The sequence below is a fragment of the Brienomyrus brachyistius genome, chromosome 23, assembly GCF_023856365.1.
Source record: "Brienomyrus brachyistius isolate T26 chromosome 23, BBRACH_0.4, whole genome shotgun sequence".
NCBI classification, from domain to species: Eukaryota; Metazoa; Chordata; class Actinopteri; order Osteoglossiformes; family Mormyridae; genus Brienomyrus; species Brienomyrus brachyistius.
Window position 1 is genome coordinate 19,030,471 of NC_064555.1, and position 19,941 is coordinate 19,050,411.

The following is a 19,941-nucleotide window of genomic DNA, read 5'->3' on the forward strand; positions in this document are numbered from 1 at the left end:
TCTATATTTAAAAAATCTGCAATTTTAAATCATATTTTAATTATGGTTCTGCTGGCAGAAGGTTACACTCAGCAGAAGGTTACTTCCAGGCTCAAAGTTACAGTAGACAGTAGTTGCAATACACAGGAACAAGGTGAAGCAGGAGATACAGGCAATAACCAAAACCCAGCCAGTTAGAGAGCAGAAGTGACTTTCTAATGTCAGAGATGATAGTCACCTCACCCAGCAGTGCCTCATAAATCAGAGGATGACCTCTAGTGACCTTCAAAAATAATGGGAAACATTAAGTGCAGATCTGAAGTGCACTGCTAGGACAATTCATAACAGGCTCCCAGAAGCAGGACTGAAGACCCATAAAGCAAGGAACAAGCCCTTCATCAATGAGAGACGGAGAAGAATCAGGCTGGAGTTTGCAAAAAGATGTATGTTTTACCAGGGCGTACGCCCATAAATTGACAAATGAGTGAAACTGGTTTTTCCAGAGCTCTGTATCTCTCTCTCTCTTTCTCATATATAAACAATGCAACCTGCATTATGGCCTTAACCATATTTCCATTGTTTGATAGTATCCATTCAAGGCTGAGGGTCTTTCCTTCCAGGCATTTGCTACACTTTATTTTGAATTTAATTTAATGGGTTTCACAGACACATGGACGGTAAGGGTGTAATCAGCTTGTGACAGGAAAATATATTAAATATTTTGTATTAAATATATTAAAATATATTGAAAGATGAGATATCAAATGATTTTTCACAGCTAAATAAAATTTAGCAACATATTTCATATTTTAAACAGATTTAATACAAGCCTGAGTTAATACAAAACATTCTGTAATGTAATGCAGTAAATGAATTATAGGCCCATAACAAAGAGAGCTGATACCACAGTATATGTAACTGAGTTTGTATTCCACTGGAATAAGCACAGGACACCATTACTATCATATCGCATGAATACAAAGCTATATAATGCTGAGCTTCGATGTACTGATTTATCTTTCTTGCTTGTGCTCTTAGTACAACCCCAGCGGGAAGCGATTGTCCCAAAGCTTGTGTCAAAAATATTCAGTTCACTGGACTACTTGCCCCTTTGTCTCAAAGGATAAAAAATATTTTTAAGTATCACTACAATCTTTGGTTCTCAGTAAAAGTCCTTCGGCATCTACTTCAAATAGTCATCTTTTAAATCCAAAGCTCATGGTCACATTTCTGCAGATCTCTGCCCCAGGCTCCCTTTAAAAACCGAGTTACGTTTTTTTGTGTTGTTTGCAGGCAGGACTTCTGCCTACATACAGTATTTCACTGACACACTTCAATATGATGGTTAACTAGAAAAATAACCGAATAAATGACTCATCTAAAGTTAAACTCATCTAATCTAAAGCATTGTCCTGTTGCAGGTTCACGTTGACATTTCTCATGAAAATGGGCGTGGCTTGAATTCCTGTGTGCCTCAACATGAATCAACCAATGAGAATGCAGGACAATAAACATTATCGAGAACATTTCCGACCAAAATCTCTCATGCCATCCATCGGAATTAATTTCCACACAAATCAGCCACATTATTTTCTCAAACTTTTATTTTGTAGAACACAGTCATGTCACCCAGTTATGCACAAACCTGCCCCAAAGTGCATGAACCCTTTGTGCCACATCAGAGCATCAGGCCCCTCTGGAAGGTGGTAGAAACAGTTGTGCTTTAAATCGTACTAAACTAACTTCGGCATTCAGCTCCCCAAACAGTAAATACAGCAGCAAGGCAAGCAGGAGAAGCACGACTAGCAATGTCTAAACACCACAGCAGACTAATATACTGGCGCTAATGTTAAGTCAAGCACTTTCTACTCTGACAGTGTCTGATGGGTAGAAACTTTGCTTACTTAGTTTGCTCAGAAGCAGTGAGAAAGCGTATAAACAGACGGAGGCTGATGGTGAAGCACACAAAAGAAGAAGCCCATCAGTAGTAAATGTGGACAGAGGAACAGGAGAATTAAAAAACAATTTCCATGTCTGCCCAGCCTTTTTGGAGAAAGGCTGAAGAGATAAAGGAGGGAACAAAAAAATAGATCTTTAGATACATCAAAACCCTCCCTGAAAAAAATCCCATGTTCAGTTTTCGTCGTCCTTTGTCTCTTTGTTCTTCCGCACCTCCTCCAGCTTCTTGTCCTGAAACAGACAAATGAGAAGCATTTAGCAGGCAGGCATTTCAGCACGTGCAGAAGGTGGCATGGCACTGGTGATGTCAGACAACCGGGCACCTACAGGTCCAAACAAACTCCACTCCGGGGGAGCGATACCACCCAGTGAAAGCCTGAGGATGCAGTGGCTGGCCAACATCACAGCCCTTCCAAGCCTTCAGTGAAATTTATCTGATGCAAGTTAACTGGCAATTCCAGGCAGGGGTGTTCTGCTTTTAAAACAATCAAGACACCCAGGAATTTGAAAATCTCAGAGAATTTCCCCCTTTAGTGAAGAGCAGGTTGCCCCATTGCACTGCGTGAAGGTGGGAGGCTTTGGCTGGCGTTAAACCTCAGCTCCCGACACAAACACTGTCGGAAAACACGGTATGGCCGCTTGCTCGCCAGTCACATGCCTTCTCTTTGAACTTCTCATTCAGGGCTGCCATCCTGGCCGTGCGGTTTTCCTTGTTGGCCTCCATCTTCTGGTTGAGCTTCTCCTCGGCCATCTTGCTGAAGTTGCTGCTCTCCTCCTGCGCCTTCTGCTGCACCTCCTTCTCGTGCTCCCTCTTCTCTGCCAGGTGCTTCAGCACTTCTGCTTCATGAGACTGAGGAGAGGCTCATGTTACAAACAAACTTGCCGTTTCTAAACCAAAATTACACACATGGAACTGGTAGGAACTTATGCTATTACTCAAGCTGAAGTTTAATGCTCAGATAAATACTGTGCACTAGTCGGGAAGCTTCCTCTATTTTTATCCTGGAAGTTATTGAATAGTTCACAAGTATCAGTCAGGTGCCAGAAGGCTTGCCATACTTTGCGCCTTTCTTCGGCAGCATCCAGTTTTTTCTGGATCTCTTCCAAAGACACGTCCTTCTTCTTGGGGTTGGTCAGGGGGAATTCGCCCTTGGAATCCCCACTGGTGGGACTCAGGAGAACTTCGAAGGCCTGCCCAGAGGCGCGCTTGTCCAGCTCCTTCACCTGAATGTCTACAGATGCAGAGACATCATTGACCAATTCACTGCCTTGCTCAGAGGATTGCAATTCAGTCCCTTTTATAACCACACATGGCAACATGAACACTTCTCAGTTCTCTACACTTTTGGGGTCAGCTGGTTTTGTGTTGAAAATGCAAGCCACGCATTATCATTATTAGGTAAGCAATATATCCAAATAAGAAGGAACTTACTCCCAGAGGATGCCATTCCGACAGGAAAAAAATCGGTTCACCTAAACATACAAAAAAAGTAATTGTGTAATTAGCATTCCAACGTTCAAGTTGAAAACAGCCATCAGCGCCCTCTTATGGCGGAACTTAGAAAATCGCCGCACTTAGCGATTCCTCATACTGGCGTATGGAAATAGACTGACGTGTTGTAACACAGCAAACCAGTTTCTTTTAGACGCACAAGCCCCACCCGTATGGAGTCGCAAAATGTCCATCCAGGACCAAAAAACAATTATATAGGTCAACATTCTCTGGCCCTGGAAACCAAGATATGCAAGATTTGTACCCAACGAAAATGCTGTAGTAATATATTAGGCTCATTTAAAAATTAAATTAATTTCAAAGGTACATGAAAATTGATATTAGCATCTTTTACAAAGAACATTTTTAAAGCTAAGGAATCACTTTTTATTCGACATGGTTAAAATTTTGAACAAAGGCGAACGCAGTGATTGAAGCACCTGCACAGGAAAAGTAGCGTCTCCCTTTCATTCTGTCAACTGTTACGCACAGAAACAGGTCCACACAAAGGAGTGCCATCTTTAACCAGCACGTCCACAGCCGCCCATTGTTTCTCACAAACCAAACATGTTCCCACAAAAAATGATGACATTTTTACCCAATTTACGCGACAGCCATGATGTCGTTGCGTCTATCAAGAAAACAATTCCGTAACTCGGAGCCACCCTCTCCTCCATCCGCATGGTTAATGTGACACTCCCAGGTTTTTTTACTGCACATTTTTATAACGATATTTTGCTGTAACGTCTGTGTCATATGTTGGAAGCATAATCTGATGTAAGTAGCATATTTCTACATTTTAGTTACTGCTGTTACCAGGGTGGTTCTTCATTTTGCATGAGGAGCATCAGCATCCCTCCCGTCGGATTTTCTCCGACAGGAGATGCCAGCTGCGAACAAAGGCGAGCCGGGAACGCGCCCAGCACCGCCCGCACGCCCGCGACCATGCCCGCGCAGCATTGCCAACAAAGGGGGAACCCATCGAGCGCAGTTTCGAGGGCTGCGTCCGTCAACATCACGGAACACTCCGGTGAACACACGCTGCCATCGCCGCATGCACCTGCCGCGCATTGTGTGTGGCTGGCATGGGAACGAGTATCCCCGCCTTAGCATCAGCACACCGCCTGCAGATTAAGACGTTTAGCTAACAGGCAATATATACTGCGAAATTAAGACGAGTCAGAAAACAAACGAAATTTATCCCATTTGGGTTTTTATCTTCTCCCCCATCGGACTCCGCCTGTCGGTGTCAGCACACGCCTTTCTTCCAGTATAACAACGGACTATTAAATAAATCTCATCACGCACTACCCGTAACAAAAACACGGCACAGATAAAACGAGTCCAACACAATATTGCGTCGATACCAGTTTTAAAATGCTATTTTCATTGAATGTTAGATACCTCGCTGGCTACAGGTCTGCCATAAAATTTTGATTGAAAAATTGCATCCTTAATATAGCATTTCACATTTTTAACAAGAAAATATTTGTTATAATAATGATAATTCTCATCTATTTTTAGTTACACCCACCTTCACAAGAGCAAATGTGAAATCATACAATACGCCCCTCACAGGTCTAAATTTCTTCTACAGCCTTGTCTTACCAGTTCGCGCAAAAAAGGACTGAAACGAATGTCGTCATGTTTGATCCTCTGCCCTGATTGGCTATGCATAACCGGAACCCGAGTCTGCAACGTTCCCCCGACCATCTGGAAGTTGTAGTTTTTTCACTTTTAAACCGTCAAAACAAAAGCACGCGGCCTGTATTTTTTTTTCCAACCGTCCATCCTTTGGTTATGAGGTAAATGTGTATGAGCTCCGTTTTTCTAATGATACAGTTTATATCACAGTTGAAGCATTACAACATATCATATGAACTGAAAAGGGTTCTGATGGTTATTTTTGTTCATGTTCATTTATGGTTTTAAGATTGGATGGTGTTTCGGTTTGAATCAGACAGGCATTGTACCTTCACGGAGCCCGAAGTCCAGAGCCTAATCGCAGTTCTGTAAAGCACTCTGATATTCTGATATGTGTATTTTTAAACTACTGAAAGTATATATATATATATATATATATATATATATATATGTCTGAAATACTATAGGCCTGACAAAGGGGAAATTGGATGAGTTGTGTCCATAAAATGGTTCACCAGTCACTCAGATGTCTGACTCATCAAGAAATGCATCAGCTAGGTGGACTTTACCGTAGGCTGTCTAAGGAGTCCTCTGCTATATTTGGTCTTTGCCAGTGTTTTGCACTGCACATTTGCCTTGTGTTAGTACTGACATGTTGTTTCCAACAATGCCAGTGAACCTTCTTTTGCTCTTCGTTTTAAAATCGCCAATTAGGTACCATATTGTAGCTAGATGCTATCCGTTGCTCTGTATCCAAGTGTGGACTTTCCATAGAATCATGACGGAGGTACCGCGCAATGGAGTCTCACTGCCTATAAGAATGCATTGTCAGCACTTGTTCCTTTTTTTTGTCAGAAAGTGAGGCATATGAATACTGCGTAGTGCAACCTGTGCTGCTCTGGTTTTTACCACATGGGCAGGCTGACAGGAGCATAAGACTGAAACCTTTGTTTGAAAACCACGCACCCAAAAATAGTGACAATGTTTCATAGCTTCCCAGGAATCAAAGGCGGTTTCCTGTCTGAGAAACTTAGAAGTTACATTTATGGTTTATCATGATATCATCAAATGATACCTACTATGTATCATCTTTTTTTGCCATCAATTATTATTCTACTTCATCTACCATTTTAAGATTTTGAATACTGACTGTTAAATATAACTTACGTTTTATCCGTTTCCAGTCTCAGTATTTCGACAAACTTTTGAGGTTTATGTAAATATGTGAAAACTATTTAATTTCAAATCAATGTGTTTTGACAGTGCTTTTTTGTCACGTTCATCAGTATGCAGTTTCACAATCCAACCATACTTGACCCTTTAAAAAGTGTATTGTTATTCTCAATCTTACTCACTAAGGAGCCCAAATACAACTTTAATACACTTAAGCCTTCATCTTTTTTTATTTATGTGCTGTTCACATTTCATGGGCTTTTTATAGCAATGTCACCTACCTTTGTTTTTCCTGAGAATGTCTATCCTTGGAAATTCTCAAAACACTCAAGGGGAGTTATGTGGTTTGTATGGTTTCGTGTATGAATTCTTCATGCTCCCAGATCTGTCTTGGAAGACAGATGCAGTACTGAAGCTGAACACGCATCCTGGGCAAAGCTGCTGGGTCCAGCTTTACCTGATCTTCTGCTGGACATACTGACCCTGACCCTAAACAACACAGGTCATTCTTTGAAGTGAACTTTGACACTATTTAAAGCAGGCAAGTCCCATTTTTGGGAGACAAGCTGGCTCTGTCTCTATCAGCCACTGGGAGACTTGTCGTTCTTGTCAGTCCTTAATTCTCCATCCTGCTTTTTATGCATTTTTGTGTAGCTTTGTATTCTTCGGCATTGGAAGGGTGACTGAAGTTCTTCAGCCTCATTTCACTAGTATCACTGGCCCCTTTTCAGGATGTCATTGTATGACTTTTGATTTTCAAGGTTATTGCCAACTTCCATTTAAAATATCTTCATTGGGTTCAAAAAGCCAAGATATAGTGCAAATATGCATCACGACCCTCCATTCCCTTTTAATGCAGTAGTATGCACCGTACAGCAGTACAGTACAGCAGTCTGCACTATGACCCTCCATTCCCTTTAAATGCAGTAGTATGCACAGTAAAGCAGTACAGTACAACAGTCTGCATAATGACATTCCATTCCCTTTCAGTGCAGTAGTATGTACAGTACAGCAGTACAATGCAACAGTACAGTACAGTATTCTGCACAGTGCCACTCCATTCCTTTCCAGTGCAGTAATATGCACAGCACTACAGTACAGCAGTACAGTAAAGCAACCTGCACAGTGACTCCCCTTTTTCAGTAGCAGTGACACCGATGCTATTGACTGACAGTCACTGTGCATCAGTAATAAACTGTAATTATAAAGCAACATGGTTAAACGGTGCCATTCACCACATAAGCAAAGAAAACCTGATACCCTCTGAACCGAACATTTCTGCTTCCAGTGAAATGTGATAGAACTCAGATTATGTGGTTGTAGAATACGACCCTCCCCCATCAGTGACTGAAACATCCCTACTGTACTTCTTCTGTGCTTGTGTAGTATTGTCGAAATTAAAGGTGGCCATGTGCAAATAATATTGCCGATATTAGCTAAGAATGAAGAAAACGATTCCTTTGACTATTGACCCAATTCAAGTATTAGTGAAAGCATTGGAGGTTATATTTAACGGAAGTTTTCCACCAGATATGGATCCAGACATGGAGCAGGTAAGCGAGCTGTGGACTATTGGGAACAAACCTGGTTATGAACTGGAGTCCAAAATCGTAGGTCGGACACCAAAAAGCAGAAGCCGGAGCTACTGCCCCGAGTGTAGCTCAGGAATAAGAGACAAGACTTTTGGGTTTAAATGTCAACACAGTGAAAGAGCCACAGGTGAAAACAGCCAGGTGATTGGCCTTCCTGTGAGAGGGAGTGCTGGTGATTGGGCGAACCAGAAGCATGTGATAGCGTGACATGATGTGAGCAATGATGATGGCACAGGAGGCTGTCTGTGCCCCGCCAGTAGAGGGCCTCATACTGTAGCCCATTAGGTGGCTTCCTCATGCTGTCTTCAGTGCCACTGACCCAGGGATAGCTGACTGAAGCTAGGGTTAGGCGTAGAAATTTTATGCCTTTTTCACACATGAAAAGGTGTTTTTTTATGATAGTTTAGGCCCCTGTATGATGGGAAGCCAGTTTAGTTGGATATAATTGCAGATTTCACACTTTCCAACAGCCTGCTGTGTCACCCTAAGACTCCAAATTAGGGTTAGGGCCCATCAGACTGAAGAAGAGGCACGACCCACTCTCATCTGGCTGCACACTGGAACAACAGGAGTGTACAAGCAAGCGCTGTGTATGGTTCATTACATGGCAGCCCATCTTGGTCCTGGAGGACTGTGTTTTGTCTTGATCCCTGTTCTGGAAGGGAAGGATATCTTCAAGGATATCTGATCAAATCATATTAGCCACAAATATTCCACAAATGTCAACCTTTCCTTTGCAAAGCTTTACTTCTCAGCAAGTTAACGAGAGAGCCGCAGACAGATAAGCTGCAGGTAAAGGGCTGGATGCCCCTGCTGTGCCACCCAGCACTTTGTCATTACAGGGCTGCCAACTCTCACGCATTTGGCGCGACACTCTTCTGGGCTCATACGCTCACACAAGAAACCTTACAGTGAATCTGGAGTGTTCCATTATAAACCTAAAATTATCTACTTCAAAACCATTGGGGTCATTTTTGCAAACCCTACAGGCTATTCACAAGGTAATGAAACTATTACATAGATGCAAATGTGTTTACAGATTTGTCTCAAATTGAACATCTAAGTTTGCGACCCTGCAGTAGCTGTCTGCAAGGCTACACCTAAAATTAATTTGTGCTGTGACACCTGCTTGAAAAGCAGATACACAGAAACCATCACAAGTTGCTGTTTAAACTCTCTCTCACACACACACAACCATACATGGACAGACAGTCTCTGTGCTGATGGACTTTCGGTGCCCAGCACACTATCAGCATGGGTCTGGCTCACTGCTTGGATCTCACTGCTTGGATCTCACTGCGTGTTCCAGTGAGGTTGGCCTGATGATAATAATCAGGACCCTCTGACTAGTTAGTTGCTGGAGTTTGCAGGCTAACAGCATATTTTGACCTAAAAGCTACTCCGCATTAGAAGGTCTGTTAATAATACACTCAAAAAGAACTTTTAATGTTTATATAGTTTTGGCTTATGCGAAACAGCATTCACAGGCTCTGCTGGACTGGTACAGACACTGGGCATGACTCAGTATCATAAAGTTATTCATGCCACCCCATGAGGTATTCGAATGATGAAGGAACCACATGGAGTGGCACATGCAGAGCACAGCCATGGCAGTATCACTTTAAGATGTAAGAACATAAAGAAACCACCAAACCTTCTTCCCGTCCAAATGATGTCATGCTACAGTATATACAACTGTATTTCTGACCTCTCATTATTTCTATCCTCTCATTAATATGCAAGTTTTCTTGGATAAATCAGAACAGGGAGCTGAGGATATATGAGTCTGCTTGAGACTTCAGGGACTTGCATAAGAAGACCTGTTTGAAAAGGCCATTTTCAATACTGCACACAGCCGAAGTCTCCACATTGACCTTCCCTTGGTCCTTTTCATATTTGTACTGGAAAAAGTTTCAAACGGATACCTTTTCGGATGACTGAGTGGAAGGCAGTTAATCTTGCAGTCTAGACTGAATTTGGTCAGCATTCTGCCCTCAGCCATAGAATGCAGATGAAAGAGCCCCCCCCCCTTTGGCAACACAAATGGGGAACTGAAATAGGAATAGGACAGGGTGAGCCCCCTCACCTGTAGACCAGACAGCGGAAGGTGGTCTGGATGTTATCCCCCATAATGCAGACTACCAGATCAATCAAATAAAGGTAAGAGTCGATTCCGTCGTCAGGCCTGGTGTCATTTGTGCTGACAGTGTTTCAGCTCCCACCGTCAACTGCCGCTACATTACTGATGTTCCCCTCCAAGCCTCAGATGGCCCACTTTCATTTGTCCCATGTGTGGTTATTTTCTGTGTCAACGACAGCTCCTTCGGGGCAAGGTTTCCATTAGAAACTACAGGCTCTGCTGAGGGTAAGAGGAGGTGCAGAGGAGGTGTTCGGCACTGATCCCCTCTATTACAGCCATGGGAGGAAGACGCTGGAGATGTGGGAAGGAGGCAGGATGCTGAGTGAGAAGGTGAACAGAGCACTGTGCAGATGTGTCAGGCAGCCAGAGGGAATCATGTGTGGATTACATTCATGTTGGTGTAAAACTATGACTTAATGTCTGTCAAAGTGTGTCAGCTTGTCCATTTCAAAACTGTTCTTCAGGTTACCCCAGTACCTGCAGCTACCATCTAATGAGCTACTGGTGAAATCTGATAAATACATAAAAGGAGAGGTTAAGGAATCAAACTTGTAAAGTTCTATACATACAGCAAGATTTCAGGAACATTTTGGAGAACATAACACATTCTTATATTTTTTTTGACTTTTTATTTGTACATTTTCTAATGTTAGCATGTGTTTTTTTCCTGAACAGATATACATTTACTACCAAAACAAATGACTTTAAGTGAAATGCCCTTGACTGCCTCCAACATTGATAAGCACTGTTTATCTGCCCACTGCCATGATGGCGTGAACTGAGCTGTGCTAGAAACTGCTTCGTTTGTGTGTCAGTAGTACAGTGGCATTACTGACATTCACACGGATATGATGAATATGCGAGTGAAACTCCGACTGGTGCCAGAGCTGCTCTGTGGGGCTTGGGTCAGGAGTCTGTGGCGTGCAGTTTAGTGATGCAGTTGTTTTGTAAAGTGATGAATTTCTGCATGACGTTTTCTCTCCATTTAGCAGTTGATTGTGCTTTTTGGTCACTGACGATATGGCTGAGATCTGTGGCCACACTTTCTGCAGTCGCAGTGTCAGCCACTCAGATGTCTACAGCTAAAATGTACGCAGTCGCGTTATCTATAACCGCATTGTCTACCTCTGTGATGTCTGCAATCGAAATGTCTGTAGCCGCGTCGTCTGCAGCTGCGATGTCGACGTCCACACTGCAGGACTCGTCGTATTATTGTGCTCTGATTAGAAGCACCAAGGCTGTGGTCACTGTAAGAAGCTCTACAGTGAAATTCTCCAGCAGAGGTGTTTAGTAGACATTTAACGCTGGATTCGGACAGATCGGGGGGGGCAGGGGGTGATCCTGTTATCCCTGCCACAACACATGGAAGGATGCATTTATGAGACACCTAGTGAATAAATAACTACTTCTGTTAATACCAAGCTGGGGCTGACAGTCGGTCTCCTTGTCACAGGAAGATGACATCACCGCCCACTGAAATCCAGCAGAGAGAGTGAGGCTATGCTGCTGGTCAGGGCACAGTGTGCCTTCCTCTGGGCTCACTTTGCATGTGAGAGCAAGTCATCTAGGTGGGTGCAGAACTGCACCTCTGATATGGTTCATGTTCACATCAGTTTACTAGCATTTTATTATACAACTGTATATTATTACAGTATCCATCCATCCACCCATTGTCTTGTTCGTTATTCTGTTCAGGGAGGCAGAATTATTACAGCATAAGTATAATTGGGCAGAGAGTATTAGAGACGATGCGAAGTAATGCAAGTAGATTCCATAAAGAGAATCTGCCAAAAATGGTCAGTGAAATTTCGTATTTGTTATGATTGTGTAATGTGCAGTAATGTGGGATATAACAGCGCTCTCAAGAAAAGCAGCCTCAGTGCTCCGCTGTATCTGGATGTGGTTTCCATGGCAACAGTGCCTGCAGACTTAAATCCAGACAGCCAGCCTGCTGCACTAGCTGCCATGCATGTTTACCCGGAGATGGCACCCTCTCTCCTCCGTGTCCACCTTCAGCAGTCTGTAATAACAGGCCAGGCTCCTCACAAAACACCCTCCGTTTTTCTATATGGGCAAATGGAACCATCTAGATTTCCTGATGGTTTATGATTATGTCAGCAAACCTGAAAATGTGTATAAACAAAGCCAGAGATCCTTTCTGAAATGTGTAACCTTATTGTTCAGCCAGCACCCAAACCAGTATTTCACCCTGTGCCTAAAAAAACAACATGGTAACAAAACTATAGATTTCTTCTTCTTCCTTCTGTTCGGTCACGGCTTACAGGTCTCTTACCTATTCTACTTGGAAGTCTGTCTGTCTGTGTTGGTCTGTCTGTTTATCCATGTCGGTCGGTCTGTCTGTCTATCTATCAATCACCCTTCCATAACAATTCCTTGAAATGTTTACATCTATCAGAACTCGCAATGTCTCACCATTTTGTTCTTTTTTTTAAACGGCTAGTTTTCTGTCAGCGTTTTACCTGTAATAAGTAAACAAATGGCTCCCTCTGGTGGTAAAGAGAATCATAACGCATTTCTGATACCGCAGCAAAAAAAACACTGAAGCGATTAATCATCCATCCCATAGGCGAGAGTTAATATTTCACGTGGTCGCATCTGCGCGAGAATATCATAATAATTCGGATGTTTTCCTCCGGCACGGGTATTGTGTCATTGAATTGTGACTGCAAGTTTTTTCTTCTTCCCTGGCTCAGTGTGTCTCTTTCTTGTTTTGCTGAGTTGCTCTCTCCCTACCTGCACGTGGGAATACGTACGTATAGGCGCCGATGATAAAACGGTGGTGTTAACGTGTTACAAAAACGAAGTGGTCTGTAGCTGATTATTTTATAAAGATAAATGATAAGAAAGAGGAGCATGCTGGTGGAGAGGAAGAGCCAAAGAGAGGTCCACTGACCGACAGACTTGAGTGACAAAGAAAATAAGGTTATAAAGCTAATGTTCAGATTAACCTGACCGACATGAGGCCCGTCTCCATTATGCTTCACGCAGTCATAGCTAGTGAACAAAGGTGGAGGCGGCTTTTTTTAATTAACAAAGCCACAGAAGTAAAGGACACACCAAAATGAGCATTATTACTGTTTTAGCTGAGGATCTTCAGACGACATTCAGTCTGTTAGAAGAAGACAGTGTGTCAAGAAAATTATTGTAATTACATTCTTTCAAGGTTAAAGTATAGGGCATGCTTTTTGATAAAGCATCTGTCCAAAGTGCACAACTATGTGTGTGTGTGTGTGTGTGTATTTGTGTGTATTTGTGTGTGAGCGGGTATACCTATCCTTATGGGGACACAATGTCCCCATAACTTGATAAATACCCGTTTTTTTTCCCTTATGGGGACCGGTTTCCTGGTGCCCATAAGGGAAAACTCTATTTTATAAAAATCAGTGACTGCTATGAAAAAACTAAAAATGCAAAAACTCTTGCATTTTACTTGGTTACTTATGGTTATGGTTAGGGCAGGGTGGGGGTTAAGGTTGTCATACTTAGCGTTAGCATTTTTCCCATAGAAGTGAATGAATGCCCTACATGTGCGAGTGGGTGTGTTTGTCTATTTGTGTGTGTGATCGAGGGTGTGTTATTTCAAAATAATGGTTAATAATGGTTAAAATGATTTAAAACATAAGTTTCTATGCCTTTTTAGTCGTTTTCCGATCATATTACCATTAAAAGGAATATATTTATTGTATTCCAACATGGATGCCAGTCGAATTGTTCACTTCCAACTATAGCACTCAACCCTCAAAGCATGCTGACATCAGTGTCCGTACTTCCATACGGGTCCAATGATCAGTAATCTTATGATCAATGATCATAATAGTTATTCAGAAAACAAGCTAAATTTGGCAAACAGCTAAAACTACCGCTGTTTAGTGGTCAGTGACGTCCTCCACATTTACCTGTGGAAATCACCATTTACCTGCAGGTACACTTAATTCAGGCCCCTTGAAACAAATCAAGGCCTGAGACAAGCCAGTTGATTTAGTTTTGGCTGATCGGCAAGTGTTTTAACCAAGCCCCCCCCCCCCCCCCCCAAACGTGATAACTATTCAGCCTCCCTTTGGACGGACCTCTCAGACACCCAGTAACCTGGAGCCCTTTGAACATGGAAGGAGCAAATAACAAATAAAATGAAGACGTCACCAACATATCACAGGGTCCACCTCATGTGAAAGGCATAAGGCAGAGCAGACGAAAACAGCACAACCGATTTCGATAGTGTTGATCATTAATGGGCACTGGGCAGATGGGCTGGCATGTGGGGAATCACTTTTTAAAATAATAATAATAATTTGGATCACATAAAATCATATATAATTATTAGCAATACATAATATTTGCCAGAATAATTTACATATTATGTCTTTGATATTAAAAGTTTTGTCTTGCGTACGCCACACCTCTTTGTTTCAGGAATGAGTCTCACTCAGACTGTCTTTCTGAATCTCGAGTTTATCACGGTAACTTTTAAGCCTTTCAGTGCCATTATATACAAAGGTCTTGATGGGAAATGACACAGCAATCTGATGTGGAGCACTGTCCTGCTTGTGTAGAAACTGGTCATGCATGACCTTGTAATGCTATCGCTCAGGCTGGCTGACTGTCATAGGCAGCAGGTAGGGGGCCCAAGTATTATTTTAAAATTTTCACATTGACGTGGATCTGCTGCCCCTAACCCTCAGTATGAAGGAGTTACTGTATCGAGTTTTGAGTCACTGTCAATCTTTCATCAATACAAAAACTAGGGTATGCAAATCATGACAACTGTCCATCAGCATGCTGCACCAAAGGAAGGGTGCGACCAAATCATGTGCTGGTGCGATCAAGTGAGAAAGCATCAGTGCTACCACTGGAAAAGTGGGGCTGGAACTCTACACCTGAGCCATGCACCTACCTGTCATCAGCACGTCTTCTTCAGGGTCACAGTGGGCAAGATGCTACAGAGCTTGCATCATGCATCCAGACATGCTAATTGCTGTACAAGGATCTGAGGTACTGCAGTCTATAAAAGATGATCAGCCTCATGTTATAGGGCTCCACACGCCTATTCCACACGCCTACTCCACACGTGTACCCCACGCGCGTACCCAACACACATACCCCACACGCCCACATGCAGGGTTTTGTTTCTGCCACTTTCTCCCATTTCATGGATTGATCACTTGAGGCAGTTATTCTGCAACTAGGCGCTCCAGTTTTGATTTAGGAAATGAAATGTTACCTATTTGTTTGACTCTAGAAATTCTGGGGAAGTACCTTATGTTAAGGTGCATGAGCAGGGCTTCTCCCTGTGTGTGACTCCATGCCACACGTGCTGTCTGTTCCGTCTTCATTGAGGTTCCCTTTAATAACGCACCCCTGTCCCCCACTAAAAGCTAGTCTGTGCTCCTCATGCTAAGGAGTCTGCTTCTCTGAAGACCCCTTGCAGATTATGCTGTGTTGACACTCAGATCTGACCTTATTCTGCACACTCAGTGTCAGGTGCATCCAGAAGATTCAGAGTAACCAGCAATTCCTTCTACACAAGGCTAGCTGCTGAACAGCTGATGGAAACCTCAGTCTTCTTCTCCACACTCATTCCTCTGTGTGGTCCCCCTTCCACTCCCTTTATCCATCTTCTTCTCCAAGATCGACTCCTCCTTCTCTCAGTCCCTGGTTCTCCCAGGCTCCAAGGCTTGGACCTTGAAATCCATCCTTCATCTCTTGCATACTCACTGTTTTCAGGGAACTCCAACACTTCAGGACACTGGACCTAACCCAGCTCGTCTAGGAGAGCCCAACAGGGAATGAGGTCAGTATGCAGTGCACATGTGGTGAAAGTGGGGCAGATGCAGTAAGGGTCAGTAAGGGGATGGTGCATTTTAGCACCATTAGGTGGTTCTGTAAAGGATGGGGTCATAGTGGGCTTCAGCTAGTTGAGGGCAGTGCTGATATTAAAGTGTACGAGGCAGCATGCTGTAGCATAATGAATGGGTTAGGCTCATACTGAAGTGTACGAGGCAGCATGCTGCAGCTTAATCAATGATTTAGGCTCATGCTAAAGTGTACGAGGCAGCATAATGAATTGGTTAGGCTCATACTAAAGTGTACGAGGCAGCAAAATGAATGGGTTAGGCTTATACTAAAGTGTACGAGGCAGCATAATGAATGGGTTAGGCTCATACTAAAGTGTACGAGGCAGCATAATGAATGGGTTAGGCTCATACTAAAGTGTACGAGGCAGCATAATGAATCGGTTAGGCTCATACTAAAGTGTACGAGGCAGCATAATGAATGGGTTAGGCTCATACTAAAGTGTACGTGGCAGCATGCTGTAGCATGATAAATGGGTTAGGCTCATACTAAAGTGTACGAGGCAGCAAAATGAATCGGTTAGGCTCATACTAAAGTGTACGAGGCAGCATAATGAATCGGTTAGGCTCATACTAAAGTGTACGAGGCAGCATAATGAATGGGTTAGGCTCATACTAAAGTGTACGAGGCAGCATGCTGTAGCATGATAAATGGGTTAGGCTCATACTAAAGTGTACGAGGCAGCAAAATGAATGGGTTAGGCTCATACTAAAGTGTACGAGGCAGCATAATGAATGGGTTAGGCTCATACTAAAGTGTACGAGGCAGCATAATGAATGGGTTAGGCTCATACTAAAGTGTACGAGGCAGCATAATGAATCGGTTAGGCTCATACTAAAGTGTACGAGGCAGCATAATGAATGGGTTAGGCTCATACTAAAGTGTACGAGGCAGCATGCTGTAGCATGATGAATGGGTCCTTTCTGGAACCCACCTGTCAGGGCCAGCTTGACCATCTTGGCCAGCTTGAGGGGTAGATCAGATGGACCCAGCTTTGCCGGCGAGCCCAGTTTGTCAGGCAGAGTGTTTCTATGACTGCAGCACCCTGATGAGGAGAAATCCAGCACAAGCTCCAATTCCATCATCCTAGAAGAGGCGCCAGCTAGCCGGGATGGAGGAGGATAAGCATTACCCTTATTAGTCATCTGAAGATGCATCACTGCATGAGTCTCTCAATGCACCCTGGGCTCCAGAACTCATTTTACCTTCATTGCCCCCTTGTGGGAGTTCCTGAAGTACACACATCCAGATATGAATGTTTCAAAACATTTGCAGCACTGCATTAGAGTGGCAGAGGATCTTAAAACCAGGAAAGGCAGATGCGATACATGGCACTGTCACTAATGCTGGCTAGTGTAAGGATAAAGGTCATCTCAAGGTCTGCTCCTCTGTGTGAGACACATATAATTTACTAGAAACTTGCTGCATACATGTACACTTACCCATATGCAAGGTGCTTCTCAATGCAACGGAAAAAACCTGGATTTGCGCAAACATCTCTGTGCTACGGCTTTCTTTAAACAGACTAGCAGATTTTCTTGTTAACTGCTAATGCTGCCTGTCACGGGTCTGTGGATAAAGATGGCAGCCCACTTTAATTGCAGGGGATTCCTGTCACTTCCAGAAGGGTGACCGGCAGCCAGCGACACTCTTCCTACAAGCATATGTGCCGCCGGATTTGTTTGTGCTTGTGCCTGTGCCTGTGGGGGCAGATGGCGGATGACGGTCTTTTCAGGGAGACTGTCCCGTTACCCGCAGTGTGCTTCTCATTACAGATTCGCATCAAGACAGACGTCGATGGCAAAGCATTCATGGGTTTGACTATGAACAGCCAGCTATTAATTGCAGAGGCATCACCCAGGTGCTCCTAAAATACCGGGATATCATTATGAAATATGTTCTGTTGGTGTAGAAAGTTCCAGTGTATTTCTCAGGATAGATATAGAAAGGGTGCAGTGCTGAACTGTAATACCACTGCAGGGCACATCTGTGGAGTCTGCTGTTCCTCAGTCATTGGAACTGATATTAAAGAAACTGAGAACTGATTCATCAAACGGCATTCCCAGCAGAGCTTCTGGACTGTGGTCACACAAAACGGTACAGCTGATACAGGTTAAAGTAAACCAGCACAGAAGTGGAATTCAGCCCCTTGTATTGTTTCAGGAATAAAAATCGCCTGTGAAGGCAGAGGAGCGATACATGTAACCTGCCTTTTCCCAGGCAGCCAGCCATGGGGTTTGCTGCTAAATGATCAGCCAAGCAAACGCCTCCCTCGGATCCTGACTGGCCTCTCTGTGGGGTGTCCAGGGGCCCAGTGTCAATGTGAAGGTGCCCCTAACCCCGGGAGGAGGAGGTGACACACTGTAGCTTGTTTTAGCTCTCAGGCCTGCTCTGCCTAAGCCTATAAATGGTAGAGAGCAGAGCCAAACCAATGGGTCCTAAGGCACCAGGGACCCAAGTCAAGGGCAGAAACGCAGCATATCCTGCCTACGCTTCAGCACATACTCCTCACTGCCAAACTAATTAACTGCACAACAGTGCAGGAAAGGAAAAGCAGGGTAACAGGCTGCCTGCAGGCCTAAACAAGGCAAGATATCCTGCCCCCCCCCCCATCCTGTGACGTCCTCCCTGCCCCCCCTCCTGCCAGTGACGTTCTGCCCCCCTTACATGTGATGTCCTGCCAGCCCCCCCGCCTATGATGCCCCCCCCCACCTGTGACATCCTGCCTACCCTCCCACCTGCCAGTGACGTCCCCCCCCTTCTACCTGTGATGTCCTGCCTGCCCCCCCCGCCTGTGATGTTCTTCCTGCTCCCCCCACCTGTGACGTCCTTCCTGTCTCCCCTCCTGCCTGTGACGTCCTGCCTGTGACGTCCTTCCTGCCTCCCCCACCTGTGACATCCTGCCTGCCCCCCCGCCTGTGACGTCCTTCCTGCCCCCCCTACCTGTGACGTCCTGCCTGCCCCCCCTACCTGTGACGTCCTTCCTGCCTTCCCCACCTGTGACATCCTGCCTGCCCCCCCGCCTGTGACGTCCTTCCTGCCCCCCCTACCTGTGACGTCCTTCCTGCCCCCCCTACCTGTGACATACTGCCTGCCCCCCCTCCTGTTACGTCCTTCCTGCCTCCCCTCTTGCCTGTAACATCCTGCCTGCCCCCCCCACCTGTGACGTCCTTCCTGCCCCCCCTACCTGTGACATCCTGCCTGCCCCCCCCACCTGTGACATCCTGCCTGCCCCCCCTACCTGTGACATCCTGCCTGCCCCCCCGCCTGTGACGTCCTTCCTGCCCCCCCTACCTGTGACATCCTGCCTGCCCCCCCTCCTGTTACGTCCTTCCTGCCTCCCCTCTTGCCTGTAACATCCTGCCTGCCCCCCCCACCTGTGACGTCCTTCCTGCCCCCCCTACCTGTGACATCCTGCCTGCCCCCCCCACCTGTGACATCCTGCCTGCCCCCCCTACCTGTGACATCCTGCCTGCCCCCCCGCCTGTGACGTCCTTCCTGCCCCCCCTACCTGTGACATCCTGCCTGCCCCCCCTCCTGTTACGTCCTTCCTGCCTCCCCTCTTGCCTGTAACATCTTGCCTGTCCCCCCCCACCTGTGATGTCCTTCCTGCCTCCCCCACCTGTGACATCCTGCCTGCCCCCCCTCCTGTTACGTCCTTCCTGCCTCCCCTCTTGCCTGTAACATCTTGCCTGTCCCCCCCCACACCTGTGACGTCCTTCCTGCCCCCCACACCTGTGATGTCCTTCCTGCCCCCCACACCTGTGACGTCCTTCCTGCCTCCCCTCTTGCCTGTGACATCCTTCCTGCCCTCCCACCTGTCTGTGACATCTATTAACACCTAATTGTCTGTATAATCATTACCTTTTCAAATAAGCCCAGGTCCCGGTCCCACTGACAGGCCGCAGCAGCACCAGAAATCCTTACCTAACCGCAAAAAAACCTTACAACCAGGGCTCGATTGTCATGGGATGCACATGAAAGAAAGGCTATTATTAGTGTGGATAAACGATTATGCAGATTGCAGGTGATTGCTTATCTGAGCCTATAACTTGTGATCTGAGGCTATAAATGCAAATCTCGAAAAGGAT

General features: G+C 44.9%; 1 protein-coding gene across 1 annotated transcript; it reads right to left on the reverse strand.

The window, feature by feature from the left end:
• Positions 1-1,565: 1,565 nt before the first annotated feature.
• Positions 1,566-5,071, reverse strand: LOC125719514 (stathmin-like). Its single transcript, XM_048994373.1, has 5 exons — positions 4,965-5,071; positions 3,371-3,411; positions 2,998-3,170; positions 2,597-2,788; positions 1,566-2,169 (listed from the first exon to the last, which is right to left on the reverse strand). The coding sequence occupies exons 2-5, from the start codon at positions 3,384-3,386 to the stop codon at positions 2,113-2,115; spliced, it is 438 nt and encodes a 145-aa protein (XP_048850330.1). The 5' UTR covers positions 3,387-3,411; positions 4,965-5,071; the 3' UTR covers positions 1,566-2,112.
• Between the last annotated feature and the right edge of the window lie 14,870 nt (positions 5,072-19,941).